Source organism: Scardinius erythrophthalmus (assembly GCF_964197995.2).
Source record: "Scardinius erythrophthalmus genome assembly, chromosome: 17".
Lineage (NCBI taxonomy): Eukaryota > Metazoa > Chordata > Actinopteri > Cypriniformes > Leuciscidae > Scardinius > Scardinius erythrophthalmus.
This window is the reverse complement of record NC_138237.1, coordinates 7,509,474-7,524,859: the sequence shown is the minus strand read 5'-3', so window position 1 is coordinate 7,524,859 and position 15,386 is coordinate 7,509,474. Positions and strand designations below refer to the sequence as shown.

Below are 15,386 nucleotides of genomic sequence, written 5' to 3'. Positions count from 1 at the left end.
ATTCGATATGGAAAATATAACTCTGTTTGAAAATCATATTTGGATTTGTTTTTTAAACTGCCGAACAAGAGAAAAACAAAGTTGCTCGTTGACTTTTTTATACTGGCAAACCTTGAATGTTAAGAAAATAGTCACACTGTGTGTGTGTGTGGGCACACAGCCACATCTCTCCAGATCGACAGAAATAGCCTCTTGAGCAGGTTATTATCTGTAATTTCCTGACAACAGGAGGGAGAGAGAGAGAGTGTGGGCACTGCGGAAAGGTGGAAAGAGAGAAAAAGCAAAAGAACTGCTCATTTGACTGAAATATTTATTTTCTTCGGTGAGTCTGTTGCTCATTCATTCAAAGTTCTCTTTGTAAAAAAAGACATTATGATAACACTACATACACTCCTGTGACTTTGCACTATTACAAAGACAAACAGCATCGCTTGAGGCAAGACATAAAAAAACATTTATTTTTAATAAGCTTTATGCATTAACAGAACTCGTAAGGTTTGTCACGTTTTACAGCTGTTGTGCATGTCATAGATATGAATTAGGCCTGTATTTGACATAGAGATGCTAGTAAAACTAACAAAGTGTATTGAAATCGAATGCAGAGGCATACACAACAGAGAGAGAGACACGCTTGAGCGCCTGCAGTCAGGAGCGTGTGGGCGGGTTATTTTGAACCGTGCCGCTGAAGATTATGTACTTCCATAACAATCCTCTCCGCTCAGATCTCTGCACGTCCTTGTCTAGAAACCCTCTGGGTTTTCTCTGTTATGGAACAGAAGAACACTGTACCGTCCTGGGTTAACCCGGCTCTGGTCAACTGGAGACTGGACTCTTTTGGTAGCGATGCTGGGCAGAGGTAGGATGCTTCTCTAATAAGAGTCACTGCAGTCTTTTGAATGACTGGAAATGATCACCGAGTCTGGCTTTTTTTCCCTTTTTGCTAAAGTAGGTACGCTGTAGTGGATTTCAGATGCTGCTAGTGCTGCACTTCTCAGTAGTTGTCAAAGTTTTTTTGCATTTTTTATAAAATTAATTATTTGTTATTCCAGTTTCACTGTTTTTATTAGTAAAACATGCCCAATAAATGATGGCATATCTAACAAAAACATAAGGAAAATTTTGGACACAAAATTGTGCCAGGGGTTGTAATGTTGATGGCTCCGTCTCACTTTATTACGGCAAATAAAACCACGGTTCCTGTGGTCTCCATGGGAACTGGCGGACATATCGCATCTCCTGTCAGAGATTGTAATGTAGAGAATTGCTCTTCATGCTGAACTATGTAAACAGAGTAAAACATGGTAATGGATGGAGAAAACATGGGAGAAGATAGAGTCCTTATGCATCAACATATCACTAATCAGTTTCAGGAAAACTCACATATACTGGCACAAGTCTATTGACATTATACAACAGTTTATGCATTATGATCATGCGCATTCGTATCTACATGAGTATTTGATGCATAACTTGTCTGCTTTTCAAGATTTTAGGTTAAAATGTGTATTTATATTTCACTATTTTTATTCACATTTTGATTTTAGTTTATTTTAAATAGTCCTGTGACAGGGGATTTTTTTTAAAGTACTAATGCATGCATGGAAAAATAATTCACAAACTGCTGTTTAAAATAGTTTTAGATGGAGTTTAGCATGTCGCACCACAGGACTTGTCAACTTTCTAAAAGTATTTCATGTCAACTACCCACATGCATGAATTCACACTGTCTTACCCACACAGAGCACTGTCTTTATAAGGCAGTATTGCTGTAGCCTCTGGCAGGTCCACCTTCACCAATGTAAAGCTTTCATGATAAAGTAAACTTTTTATTTTAACTTGTTGTAGAATTTATAATAGATACTCTGTTAGAGGGTTAGTTCACCAATTTATGGCTCTTTATAATGGGAGTGAATGGTACCTTTTTTTTAAGCCCAAAAAAGCTCATCCATCCATCATAAAAGTAATCCATACGGCTCCAGGGGGTTTATAAAGGCCTTATGAAGCAAAGTGATGCGTTTTTGTAAAACAAATATCCATAATTATAACTTTATAAACTGCAATCACTAGCTTCCAGTATCGACCAGGATATTTTTTTACCATAACTCTGATTGTGTTTGGCTGAAAGAAGAAAGTCATATACTGACGTATATACTGTGGCTTGAGGGTGAGTACATTTTGGGATAATTTTCACTTTTGGGTGAACTAATCCTTTAAGGGAATAGATTTTTCACTATGAATTTATATTACAATTGTGGCAAGTTGTAGTTATAGTTTCTAAATGTGTAGGCTGCTATTTTTCATAACAAATGCCCCCCGAACGAGATATTAAATTGATCTTTCAGTTGATTGATAGTGATTTATGTTAATGCTTGACTGATGTTTTTACTGCAGGGTTCATGTGGAGTTTTATGTGGATGAGAACACGTTTAAAGAGAGACTCAAACTTTTCTTCATCAAAAACCAAAGATCCAGTAAGTCTCAAACCTTTGACTTTTTTGCCTTTAATTTGATTTCATTTTATGGCCTTTTAATGCATGAACTTTCGCGCCCCCAGGTTTAAGGATCCGAATATTTAATTTCTGCCTGAAGCTTTTAACATGTGTTCTCTACATCATACGAGTCATGACGGACAATCCGGCCCAGCTCCGACACACATGGTCAGAACTGTGTTTTTATATTTATGAGTGTGAAGAGTATGATTTCAAAGTATATGCTCACATCCAAACATCACTTCAGCAGGTGCTCGATCAAAAGAAAAAATGCAAAAGAGCTGAAGTACTAAAGAGCCGGCACATTACGAAGACCTTTTGTTGTCAGAACGTTGCAATTTATTAATCTTCCTTGGGAGCAGAAATAGCAGTGTGCTGGCTCTTTAGCATTTCAGTTAAAGAGTATGATTACCATGACAGAACCATTACATATTTTTTAATATTTATAGAAAGTTAGTGAATCATCTCTTATGCTAGATTGATGTGTCACAGTAAGCGACCCACACCTCCTCTCTCTACAGCATCAACTGCAACAGCACCACTCAGACCAATGAGATCAACTGGTGAGAAACACCATCAGCATCAAATCTGCAGTTATGCAGATGTGATTCGAATGGTTGATTTTATACTTCTAAAGTATTTGCTCTAATCGGTCTCTCTCTTCCAGGGGGCTGATATTCTGGGTAGACAGAAAAGAACCAGTGTGGGCCATTCAGGTGAGTCCCGGGAAAACAAAGCATTTATATTTAAATGCATTGATTCAACACTGCTTAGTGAAGCTTTGAAACATTTATAAATCTTTTGTTTTGAATCAGTGGTTTTCTAAGAATTGAGAAATTAGAAAATGCCGGACAGTCTGGTTGAAGAGCGACCAGACCCTGAGAGGACAAAGGACCTCTCTGGAAATTAACATCTGAACTCCCCCTTGTGCACTATCGAGACGAAAGTCTCACCTCAGAGTCATCCTAATCTACATCTCATTCCCTCTTCCCTCACCCTCTCTCTCTCATGCTCAGATCACCTGAATTCACCCAAGAAAATATATAGTTTAATGTGAATGATTATCAGACATTTTTAGTATCATTTGAAATGTCTCAGTGCGACTGGTACAAATGTCCCATTTCCAAATAAGTAAAACAAAAGGTAATAAGGTTTTTAAGAGTTTAGAGATAACTGGCACACAAAGGAAGGTGGTCTCTAGACAAATGGTCTCCTACTCCCCAAAAGGTGTCAACTCTGAATGTAAATTCCCATTGTTAGCAGATGTTTCCATGTGAAAGAGGTTCTGTCTATATAATGATATGCGCAAAGGGTTCGGGGGCCTTTCTGTACCTCAGATTAGCCCGTGAGGCTGAGAATGAGACTCTCAGCTTCATGTATTTCTTAATGTTGGGTTCGCATCTCTTTTCTTTATTCTAGAGCATTTGATGTTTTGTATTGATTATCTTTGAATTGATTATGAAATAGGCATGATACGTTTACCTGACATAATAAATTGTTACATTTGATTATTCTAACTGACTTTGACAGTATTTTCATTAAAGAGTTAAAAGGAATAGTCAAACATTCGCTCACATTTAATGATGCACAGATATCATTGAAACCTTTTCATTTATGGAGTCAGATGAAATAACGAGAGAATACATATTCAAATGTATTGCTTTTAGTCAAAAAATACTTTGCCTCGAGAAAAGACAGTAACACGTAGAGACCTTCTGCACTGGTCTGATGCCGGACTTTGGGCCGATCGAGCGCGAATCTTACAGTTTGATGGTTGAATCAAACTCGATATGATTTCAGCAAACGAGGCTGGTTACGTCATACTGTTTTCGAACCTTGGTTTCTAAACATTTCAAAATTCGGATGATTCACCGTTAGATGGCATTGATCTAGTTGAACCCATGAAGGATTTTCTAAGGTTTTAAATTAGTAGGTTCATTTTAAATTAATTTAATGAATTTATAATTCATCTGTATTATACAAAATGGAGAATGATACTTAAAGGTGCTCTAAGCGATGTCACGCGTTTTTTAGGCCAAAACATTTTTTGTCACATACAGCAAACATCTCCTCACTATCCGCTAGCTACCTGTCCCCTGAACACACTGTAAAAAAACACGGTCTCTGTCAGCCCAGGCTTCACAAATGGCAACAAAAACAAACTGGGCCAACCTGGACCACAAAACGTAACAAACTGTTCCAGCCAATAACCGACAAGAAGGATTTGGGGATGGGGTTTGGGGGGTTAGTGCGCGGATGAGGAGGAGGGAGGGGCTAGCTAGCCTCCATTTTGTTTGACAATACTTCGAACGTCAACAAAGAAGTGACGTCACCCAACATCACGTAGAGCACCTTTAATTGCTTTTAATTGACCTAGTTTAACAAGCCCTGCCTAATAACATATAAACAAGGACTTCAAATTAATCAAAGAGAAATTTTACATAACATTCAAATTGAATGTTGTTTGAATATTTAAAGAGTTCAGATGCAAAAGCCTCTAAGTGCCATCTGAAATTTCCTTCTAGAATGATCATTTTTATCAAGCTTGTATTTATGTTCACTTATTTCACATTACTGGCAATGCAAATTACCTATTAATTGTCATTAAAGTGAAATTATTGAACTTAAATATACGAGCTTGAAAAAATGCTCATTTTAGAAGAAAATTTCAGATGGCACTTAGAGGCTTTTGCATCTGAACTCTTCATTTGTACATTTAATAGATTACACTTTCATAGAAACATTTGCAATTGGTTTGTCATGATTATACATGTCTGGACTGCGTTTTCATTGCATTTACACTGTTCTGACCAGCAGGTGGCGCCAGCCTGTGGTGTTTCAAGCACTTTAAAACATTTTGCGAAGCAATAGGCTTTATGCCCAGCTCCACTACTTCCTGAACTTCAGCCAGCTCCTTTGTTTCCTGTCTGCAATTATTGGACAAACTGATTAATCCAGGTGTGCCTGACCTCAGTAACAATACTCAGACACACCTGGATTAATCAGTTTGTCCAATAATGTCAGACAGGAAACAAAGGAGCTGGCTGAAGTTCAGGAAGTAGTGGAGCTGGGCATAAGGCCTATTGGTTCAGTTGATTCAGTACACTTTATCCAAAAGACAGTGTTACCATACCAGATTTCCATAAATACTGGAATAGTACAATGCTGTTACAGCAGAAGTGCAAAAAACACTTCTACCCTTTTTTCCCCCTGCTGAAAAGGCTAATTAGTCAGGAAGGGTGTTTTCCGTAATTTTTTAAAGGTTTCAGTGGATTCCCCTGTTTAGGCAAAAGTTCATTCCACCACCAAAAAACAATGAATGTGAAGTTTTTTAAAGTGACCTTGCCTCACTTTGATGGTTTCACTCATTGATTGATGTGCGGAACAAAACAAAGCAAAGACAATCATTCTAGCCCATTCACAGTATTCTGAACAAATGTCAAAAGTTTAATTTCACACCCGCATCTACTTACACTTATGCACTTAACCCTATAAATCCTACTGTATCATATTTGATACGCAAATCTCTAAGGCCTGTTCATAGTCAGTAAGAATAAATGTATATCTTTTTTTAATATTTCAAGATGAGCACTTGAAGCAACTTAGGTTTACTTGATTATCCATACTTATCCATCCATCGATCAGGCTTTTGATTTGTTCATCTCTCAATCACCATTGTTGCATTATTTGCCCCCCACAAAAAAAAAAAAAAAAAAAATAACAGAGCTTTAATCATAAAACTAAGCCTTTAAATATCATCCTACTAAGACATATATATTGGATATAGGATAAGATATAGAGTGATGACTGATAGTCATATGCATTTTATGTAAGTTGTCTGTTATAAAGATCTTAGATTTACATTACAAGCTATCAGAATTTCATCTTTCCCTTTGGCTATATAAATATCTGCATCTGCACCAAAATAACTTATTTTTGCTCAGTTTGGGCCTCTGGATAAAACCGAGGTGTTTTTTCCCCTCTCGGATATGAGCTCCATATTCTCACTATATCAGACTATAGGAGCCTACACATATGCATTTTTTATTTGTCTGTTTGCATGTTTTTTTCCTCAGGTGACTGTCGCATCCATCAGTTTCTTGGAGGCCATGTTGCTAACGTACCTCAGCTACAAGGTGAGCGTGTGCATATATTTGAAGTGTGAAAGTGTTCATTGACTGTTGATTGATTTGATATCAAGTTTTGCTTTGGCACAGCATTATAAAGACACGGATGTTCAAAACAGATCATGCATGTGCATGTGTTTTTCCAGGGTAATATATGGGAGCAGATATTTCAGGTGTCTTTCTTGTTGGAGATGCTAAATACTGTCCCTTTCATCATAACGGTAAGATGCATGTTCAGAACTAAATCCCAAACTCCTCACCTCAGCTGATAATGTAACCTTACCTCTTTCTGTGTGTCAGATCTTCTGGCCTCCACTCAGAAACCTGTTCATCCCAGTGTTCCTCAACTGCTGGCTGGCCAAGTGTGCTCTGGAGAGCATGATAGTGAGTGTTAACCTTTCCCAAATAAACCCACACCAGTGTCTGTTCATTGCTGTATGGAAACCAGGCGATGTGTGTGTGTGTATTACAGAATGATCTGCACAGAGCGATTCAGAGAACACACTCTGCCATGTTCAACCAGGTTCTCATTCTTATCTCCACTCTCTTATGTCTCGTTTTCACCGGGTAAGAATCATTTTATTCTGGTTTAGGGCTGGGCAATATATCCGAAACTGTATATTGTGATATTTACCAAAATTTTGTTTGATAACTATATAAATGAATATATGCATTTTTATAGAAAAATGCTTTTATATTTTATATTATGTTTTGGAATATCTGTATTAATACAATGTTAGCTTATTAAGAGCTGTGTAAATTGAAATGTATCGAAAACTGTGGTAATTAAAAGCTATTTATTTCTGCTCACCTTCATTTTTAAAATCCAGACAAGAAATGAAGCTTCTCTAAAAAAAAAAAAAAAACAAGCATTTGCAAACCTCTCAATTGACAGGTTTCATGTTACTGGAGACTTTTCAAAGTCAAGATGGTTAATTTATTAAACAAAATGTATCACTATCACAAAAAAAATAATTATTTACTCTCTTTAACAAGATTTTGTTATTGTTATTTTTTTTCAATTGTATTTGTAAAACTTTTTATTAATAATTCTTTTCTTTTTTTAAAGAATGGTCATTTTTTAAATAACTTTTTCTTACACAATTTTATTGTCAAGATTAGTTTGTCATTTTTAAATTATGTTTAATTTATTATTTTTCTATTTTGTTTTTTTATTAAAATGTAAGTTATATTTACAAAATAAATATTTTGAGAAGTTATTTACTCAATTTTATACCTAGCAACATTAACTAAGGAGGGCAGGGCTTAACAACGACCAGCCACCCTCTTCCGTGCACCTTGCACGACCTCAATATAAACAATATTTCTATCAATTTCATTGCTTTAACTGGTATATTGCCCACCTCTGCAGTGGCTCTTTCTTCTTCTCTATCTCTCATCACCTTCACTAAAGTCTTTGTCTCTTTCAGCACATGTGGTATCCAGCATTTAGAGCGTGCTGGTAAGAAGAGTCTGTCTCTCTTTAAAGCGTTGTACTTTTGCATCGTGACCTTCTCTACGGTGGGCTTCGGCGATGTGACGCCACAGATTTGGCCGTCTCAGCTGCTGGTGGTGGTGATGATCTGTGTGGCCCTGGTGGTGCTGCCTCTACAGGTCAGGCCACCCAAATACTGACTATGAACACAGCCAATGACCTTTCCAAGTATTTTATTCATCGCCTGTCTGTTTCTCCTCTTGCTGTAGTTTGAAGAGTTGATCTATCTGTGGATGGAAAGGCAGAAATCTGGGGGAAACTACAGCAGACATCGGGCTCAGACTGAGAGACATGTGGTCTTATGTGTCAGCACTCTCAAAATCGACCTGCTTATGGACTTTCTCAACGAATTCTACGCCCACCCACACACACAGGTGTGTATTCTGTCTGTCTATAGGTGTGTTTCCAGTACAGATTTGCGCAAAACTCTTGCGATTTTTTTTTTTTTTTCTCTAAATGACGACAAAAAAACGATTGCTAAATGACGGCGTTTACATTAACCGATGTTATGCCACCAGAACGTAATTTTTTCCTCTGGTGATGAGTCATTCCAAAAATCATGTTGGTAGGTTTGTGTATATCTCAGCCACCGCACTGGCCATTATTATTAATCGAAGGAGACGTATGTGTGTTATCCAATCATTAATGGCAAGGAAAGACCCTATACTTGTGAGCGGCTCATATGAGGTGTTTCTGGGTGCTTCTCACTCATATCTGCTTTGAGGTCTTGATTGTGGCATTTCTTTGAGGTTTAGAATTGAGTATTCCTGTAATTATTTTGTCTTTTATTAATTTAATAAAGAACTCTGTCTCGTATTCTGTCCAAAAATACCCCGTCATCTATGTCAGCTGACATGTAAATGTGCAAAAACTGTTTCCATTGGAGTTTTGCGAAATATTTATTTTTTCGAATTGCCTGAAGAACCACCTCATGCGAGCGTAAAAACTTTTTTGCGATAAATGGGAGTTTTTGCGAAATTGCCGTGTTTCCATTGGGCGTATTTTCAATTCGCAATTTCATTTTGCACAATTTGAAGGGTAATGGAAACGTGGCTTATGTGTGTTTAATAGGTTGTGTTGTTTAGAATGTCTGTCCATTTTGTTCTAGTACCGGTATAATGACATGTTTGTGTTTGTGCATGTTTAGGATTATTACGTGGTCATCTTGTGTCCATGTGAGGTGGATGTCCAGGTGAGGAGGATTTTGCAGATTCCTCTGTGGTCACAGAGAGTCATCTACCTTCAAGGCTCAGCCCTCAAAAACCAGGATTTACTCAGAGCCAAGTGAGTGACAGCCTTATTGACCAATCACAGCATCTGCTCATGCATAGGCGGATTTTTTTTTCATAAGGCTGCAACAACTAATGAACAAAATGCATTTAAAAAATGACAAGTGCTGGATAATAGTTCATTCTGCTCCCTTATATTCTAACTTGTATTTTAAGCCTTTTTTCACACAATTTATACCACATTTTTGTTTTACACAGCACAGTTTGCACATTGTTTGAAGGCTAGCATTGGACAAGATTTGGAACAACAACAAATGTAGCTTCTGTGATATGTCTGCTTTGTTAATTCCCCTCTGTGATTGGTCGCTTTTGTTCTGTAGGATGGACGATGCGGAAGCATGTTTCATTCTTAGCAGCAGGAATGAAGCTGATCGCATGGCGGCAGTGAGTGTTCTTTTTATTTTATCATTCACATCGATAAAGGTAGACGCATCAATATTTACCAGATAAAATTTTTTTCTAATCATCAACTAGAATACCTAGAATAACTTTTATCTTTAATTTATCTGTCAGTTATTGACTAGTTTTTTCTCTAATATCTAATATTAATTATCATAAAGCAACCCAAAAGCAGATTTAACCCAACAAAAACAGAAGAAAAGAAAGAAATATCTTTTCCTGTAAAATGTGTGGTCAGTGCCGCTGCTCCCTATACAGAGTACATGTAAAAGTGATTTCAATACCCTGCATATTGATAGCCGCTCCCTGATGCCCTCAAATTATATACAATATAATTATCCAGCTAAAAAATTGCGAGAGAACGCAAAAGCATTGACATATATTTTTTCCTCCCATCTCATATTTTTTCCATCAACATGTCCCTTTAGGGGCTCCGTAGAATGTGTCATTTCCTTTCCGAACATAGTTTTCGGCTTCGAGCACATCCCTAAAGACTAGTATTGATTTATTGACAGGATCACCAGACCATTCTGAGGGCCTGGGCTGTGAAAGACTTCGCTCCAAACTGCCCTCTTTTCGTCCAGATTCTTAAGCCTGAAAACAAGTTCCATGTTAAATTTGCAGGTACTAATTTGGCTCTTTTCACTTCCTTTAGTTCACATTCTTTTTCTGGAATATTGCTCACTCTTTCTGCATTATGTATTCTTCTCACTTGCACTCTCAATATCATTTGAAGCCCTTAGACGACTAATTTTTGTAACCCACGTTCATCTTGCCTCTGAGCAGCATGTCCGTTTCTCTCCACAGATCACGTTGTGTGTGAAGAAGAGTTTAAATACGCCATGCTGGCTCTGAATTGTCTGTGTCCGGCCACCTCTACGCTGATTACGTTGCTGGTCCACACATCTCGCGGACAGTGAGTCGCAACTCTCTTAGCTTCTTTAAAGGTGAAGTGTGTTTTCTGTGCTTCTAGCGCCACCATGTGGAATTCAGAAACATTGACTGTTTTCAAACAGGTTTCCCCAACACTTTTCTTGTCATTATCATGTTTTTTCAACAATGTACGTGGTCATGCCATGTTTTTTGGACACTATCATGATACGCTACTGTTCAAAGGTTTGGGGTTCAAAAATTTGGAAAGAAATTAATACTATTATTCAGCATGGATGCATTCATTTGATCAAAAGTTACAGTAAATACATTTATAATGTTACAAAATGTTTCTATTCCAAATAAATGCTTTTTTTATGTAAAAATGTATCACGGTTTTCACAAAAATATGAAGTAGCACAACTGTCTTCAACATTGATGATAATACAAAATGTTTTTTGAGCATCAAATCATCATATTAGAATGATTTCTGAAGGATCATGTGACACTGGAGACTGGAGTGATGATGCTGAAAATTCAGCTTTTGAATCACAGGAATAAATTACATTTTACTATATATTCACATAGAAAAAAGTTCTTTTAAATTTCAGACTTTCAAAAATATTAAAAACTCTTACTGACCTCAAAGTTTTGAACAGTAGTGCAATAATAATCTTTAAAGTCCCCGTTTAGTCAATAATTGTATCCCTTAAAACTCATCTTTGATCACCAAAATGACATATTTAAAAGTTTTTCCTTGAAAAAACCATGCCTTAAAATAGCTCTACACCCTTGCCTCATTTAGCATACGCGGTTCTATGAATATGCAAATGAGCCCCGCCTCCACTCACTCACACCAGCTCAGAGATCCACTCGTTGACGATCACACGTTGATCTGATTGGTTACAAAGTAGTTTGTGACGTCAGAAACACCAGCGATTTCAAACCGTGTTTTTGAGATCTTTGGTTCACTGCAGTTTTAAGAAGAAAATACTCAACAATGGTGTCGACTTTTGAATTTACACATGGTTTGTTTTAAAGCATATTAAAAACACCACATAGACAAATAAACAACATTAAAGGCTTGATTTTCACCACAGGCGGACTTATAGTAATTAGTTTTATCACCACTATGTTTTTTCATGCACAACACAAAGCATTTAATCCCATGCAGTTCCAATAAACTTGTTCCTGCAATTAGTATTATTTTAAGTTTGGTATAATGACCTGATGAATGAAAATTAAAAGGAAAAATATTATAATGACACGTTAATGTCCTTTTAGAGAGGGGCAGCAGTCTCCGGAGCAGTGGCAGAGGATGTACGGCCGTTGTTCTGGTAATGAGGTGTATCATATCCGCCTGGGTGACAGTATGTTCTTCAGAGAGTACAACAGCAAAAGCTTTACCTACGCGGCCTTTCACGCTCACAAAAAGTAGGTTTACACACTGTTTAAAATATATAAAATGTGTTGAAAACTTGTAATGCCAGGCTGTTTATTTGTAGGTACGGTGTGTGTATGATCGGCGTGAAGAGAGAAGATAACAAAAGCATCTTGTTGAATCCTGGACCACGGCACATCATGTCTGCCAGCGACACCTGTTACTACATCAACATCACGAAGGAGGAAAACTCTGCCTTCATCTTCAGACAGGAAGAAGATCAGGGAAAGGGGAGGGGCCACTGTGACATTTTAAACAGCCCGTCTGGCCTGCCTGTTCATAGTATCCTTGCTAGCATGGGTGAGCGAGAATGCATAGAAAAGGATAGGCAGTTGTCAGAGGGTCTGTTTATGAATATTTGATTGTTTTCAGGAACGGTCGCCATGGATTTCCAGAACACCAGTCCCCCCGAGAGCGGCGTCAAACTGGCCCTGCCCCCAGAGAACGAACAAGGAAGTCGACGCCCAAGCATAGCGCCTGTTCTGGAGATCGCTGACTCCGCCTCCTTACTGCAATGTGATCTGCTCAGTGACCAATCAGAGGATGAGGCGGGGCACTCAGATGAAGATGTAACAGCTAATGAGTGAGTTTAAGGTGCAGTAAGCGATTTCTGAGAAACGCTGTTGATGTTTGAAATCACCACATCAAACATGCCCCTACACAAAAAGGATCACACCCCTATCTTGATAGCTCCGCCCCCAAATTCACAAACACGCTAGGCAACACAGGCCCCTCCCCCCGATGAGTGGACACGCCCCTTACTGCTGATAGGCTATAAGTGTGTTTTGGTGCTCTGTCTGATCCACTTTCAACAGCGTTTCTCAGAAATCGCTTACTGCACCTTTAAGTCTGTATGAATGTTTTCTGTCTTTCTTTTTTCTTAATTCAAACAACACCAATCATTATTATACGTTTACTTTTTCCCCACCAGCATTTTTGAAAAAAATTGCCAGCCAGCACCAGCATTTTTGATCATTTTCACAAAAGTTTCATGGCCCCCAGAATATTTTGTTGTATGAATATCTGAACATGCAATATATCAAAAGAAACAACATTTTGAGCAATAAGCTGAGAAATTTGGATTTTTGCCAAAGACTACATCTGGATCAGATTCACAATGATGATCAAAACATAGATGGAGTAGATCGAGTCCATCAACACCCCCAAAGCTTCACAGTCCTGTACCTCGTCCTGGTTCAGCATTTCATTCGCGTTATTTTACATATGCATATGCTTACATATGATATCACTTGTTTCAGCTGCGTCTTCACATGTGTTTTGATCAGGTTTTCAGTACTCTTTCAGAAGATGCCTAATAGCGCCCCCTACTGTATAACAGTGAAAACACGGAAAGCCAGAAAATTCTGTCAATGGCGTGGAAAGAGTTAAATATACTGTACATCAATATAAAAGAGTTGTACAAAGTATTTGTACTAATTCGAATTGGTTTCACAATCATCACAACAAAATAACTGTATACATTTTTTTATGAAAATGATTTAAAAAGCCAGAGTCATTTTGTGTGTGTGTGGGGGGGGTTTAATCCTTTTTTTTTTTTTTTAGTTTGACAGCCACTGGTGACTGTCTGCTCTCAAGTAAGAGTAGGCCTGCACGATTAATCAAAATAAAACCAAAACCATGTCTTATTGTGTCGCTTATAAACTGGCTGTTGTCAATAAAAGAAAAGCTTTAAGGGCTCGCTGCTTTTTTCAGCCAAAAAGACAGCCATAACTATAATTTTTGTAATTTTAAAGTTGTCCTGAAATGTAAATTATTACTGTTTATTTGTTTTTATTAAATACTTATTTTTTTTTCTTTTACAGTGAAATATATTACAATAATAATCATTTATATAATTATTTTACAATCATGTTGGTATATAATCACAGAATTTTTTACCAAATTTTGCAGCCATACAAACAAACACGGCAAATTCATGTTCGCAATCACAATTTATATCTGAAAAACTGCACTTAGCTTTTTTCCCCAAATCTTGCAGCCCTATATGAGAGCATGTGCACATTCATAAAATTCTCCTTTTGTGTTCCACTGGGAAAAATAATCATGCAGGTATCAAACGAAATGAGTAAATGTGAATTTTTATGACTTTACTATGAACAAACCCTGTCATGGTGCATTTTAATGTTATTTTCCTCAGATTTGTGAAAGGATACCCTCCAAATTCTCCATACATCGGGAGCTCCCCGACCCTTTGCCATCTCCTGCCCCAGAAAGCCCCGTTCTGCTGTTTACGGCTTGACCAGGTGAGCAGCAGCCTCCGCGTGGTACGAATCTCTCCCAAATGTTTTATTTGCACAATTACAATACATTGGACCACGTAAGCATGTCATATTTGTCTCACGTTTTCTGCTGCAGGGCTGTGAGCATGTTACTTTTGAAGATGCTAAAGCGTACGGCTTCAAAAACAAGCTAATCATCGTTTCCGCTGAGACGGCTGGAAACGGCCTTTACAACTTCGTAGTGCCTTTAAGAGCCTATTACAGACCCAGAAGAGAACTGAACCCTATAGTCCTGCTGTTAGACAACCCGTAAGCACGCACACACACACACACACACACACACACAGACCCTAACACATTCTCATTCACCTCATGTGTTTCATTAGCCTTATGAATGTTTTATCTACTTCCTGCAGACCCGATGACCACTTCCTTGAGGCCATATCTTGCTTCCCGATGGTGTATTATATGGGCGGCACCATTGACAAGTATAGTTAGATAAAAAAACTTCTCTTTCGTTAGGACTGCATGATTTGTGATTACAAAATGTGATTTTTCTAATAAACATTGTGAGTACAATTTGAAATGTGTTCAATAAAAACAAACTCCTGGTTTTGTCGGGCTAAGCAATTTGACTGATCAATTTGTAAATTGTTTGTGTAGCATTTTATATTGCATTGCATTGAAATTTTTATATTTATATTGCATTAATATATTATTCATATTGCATTGCATTGGGATTTTTATATTATTTCAATTTTTATGTTGAATTGCATTTGGATTTTTATATTATTTATATTGCATTGCATTGGGATTTATATTGTGTTGCGTTTAATTAGTGAAAATTATTAGCAATTATTATTATTACTATAACTAAATAAAATTTTAAACAAAAATAATAAATATTACTATTCACTAAAATAAAAAATGAGTGTTAAAAATATTATAATAATTTTCAGCACATATATTTATGTAATTAAATCACAGCCTTTGCAAGTGTGATTTCGATTTATATCTATCAGTCATGCAGCCCTAT

General features: G+C 37.2%; 1 protein-coding gene across 1 annotated transcript in view; it reads left to right on the top strand.

Annotated features, from left to right (window-relative positions):
* Nucleotides 1-741: 741 nt before the first annotated feature.
* The window catches only part of kcnt1a (potassium sodium-activated channel subfamily T member 1a), a 21,018-nt gene continuing 6,373 nt past the window's right edge, over nucleotides 742-15,386 (top strand). Inside the window, exons 1-21 of the mRNA XM_081391906.1 lie at nucleotides 742-856; nucleotides 2,392-2,471; nucleotides 2,555-2,657; nucleotides 3,011-3,052; nucleotides 3,157-3,205; nucleotides 6,566-6,625; nucleotides 6,763-6,837; nucleotides 6,917-7,000; nucleotides 7,089-7,183; nucleotides 8,047-8,230; nucleotides 8,321-8,485; nucleotides 9,259-9,395; nucleotides 9,721-9,784; nucleotides 10,315-10,423; nucleotides 10,607-10,715; nucleotides 11,954-12,103; nucleotides 12,175-12,410; nucleotides 12,483-12,693; nucleotides 14,269-14,374; nucleotides 14,487-14,659; nucleotides 14,767-14,838. Coding sequence (XP_081248032.1) covers nucleotides 768-856; nucleotides 2,392-2,471; nucleotides 2,555-2,657; nucleotides 3,011-3,052; nucleotides 3,157-3,205; nucleotides 6,566-6,625; nucleotides 6,763-6,837; nucleotides 6,917-7,000; nucleotides 7,089-7,183; nucleotides 8,047-8,230; nucleotides 8,321-8,485; nucleotides 9,259-9,395; nucleotides 9,721-9,784; nucleotides 10,315-10,423; nucleotides 10,607-10,715; nucleotides 11,954-12,103; nucleotides 12,175-12,410; nucleotides 12,483-12,693; nucleotides 14,269-14,374; nucleotides 14,487-14,659; nucleotides 14,767-14,838 — 2,393 coding nt within the window. The 5' untranslated portion in view covers nucleotides 742-767. The remainder of the gene's footprint in view (nucleotides 857-2,391; nucleotides 2,472-2,554; nucleotides 2,658-3,010; nucleotides 3,053-3,156; nucleotides 3,206-6,565; nucleotides 6,626-6,762; nucleotides 6,838-6,916; nucleotides 7,001-7,088; nucleotides 7,184-8,046; nucleotides 8,231-8,320; nucleotides 8,486-9,258; nucleotides 9,396-9,720; nucleotides 9,785-10,314; nucleotides 10,424-10,606; nucleotides 10,716-11,953; nucleotides 12,104-12,174; nucleotides 12,411-12,482; nucleotides 12,694-14,268; nucleotides 14,375-14,486; nucleotides 14,660-14,766; nucleotides 14,839-15,386) is intronic.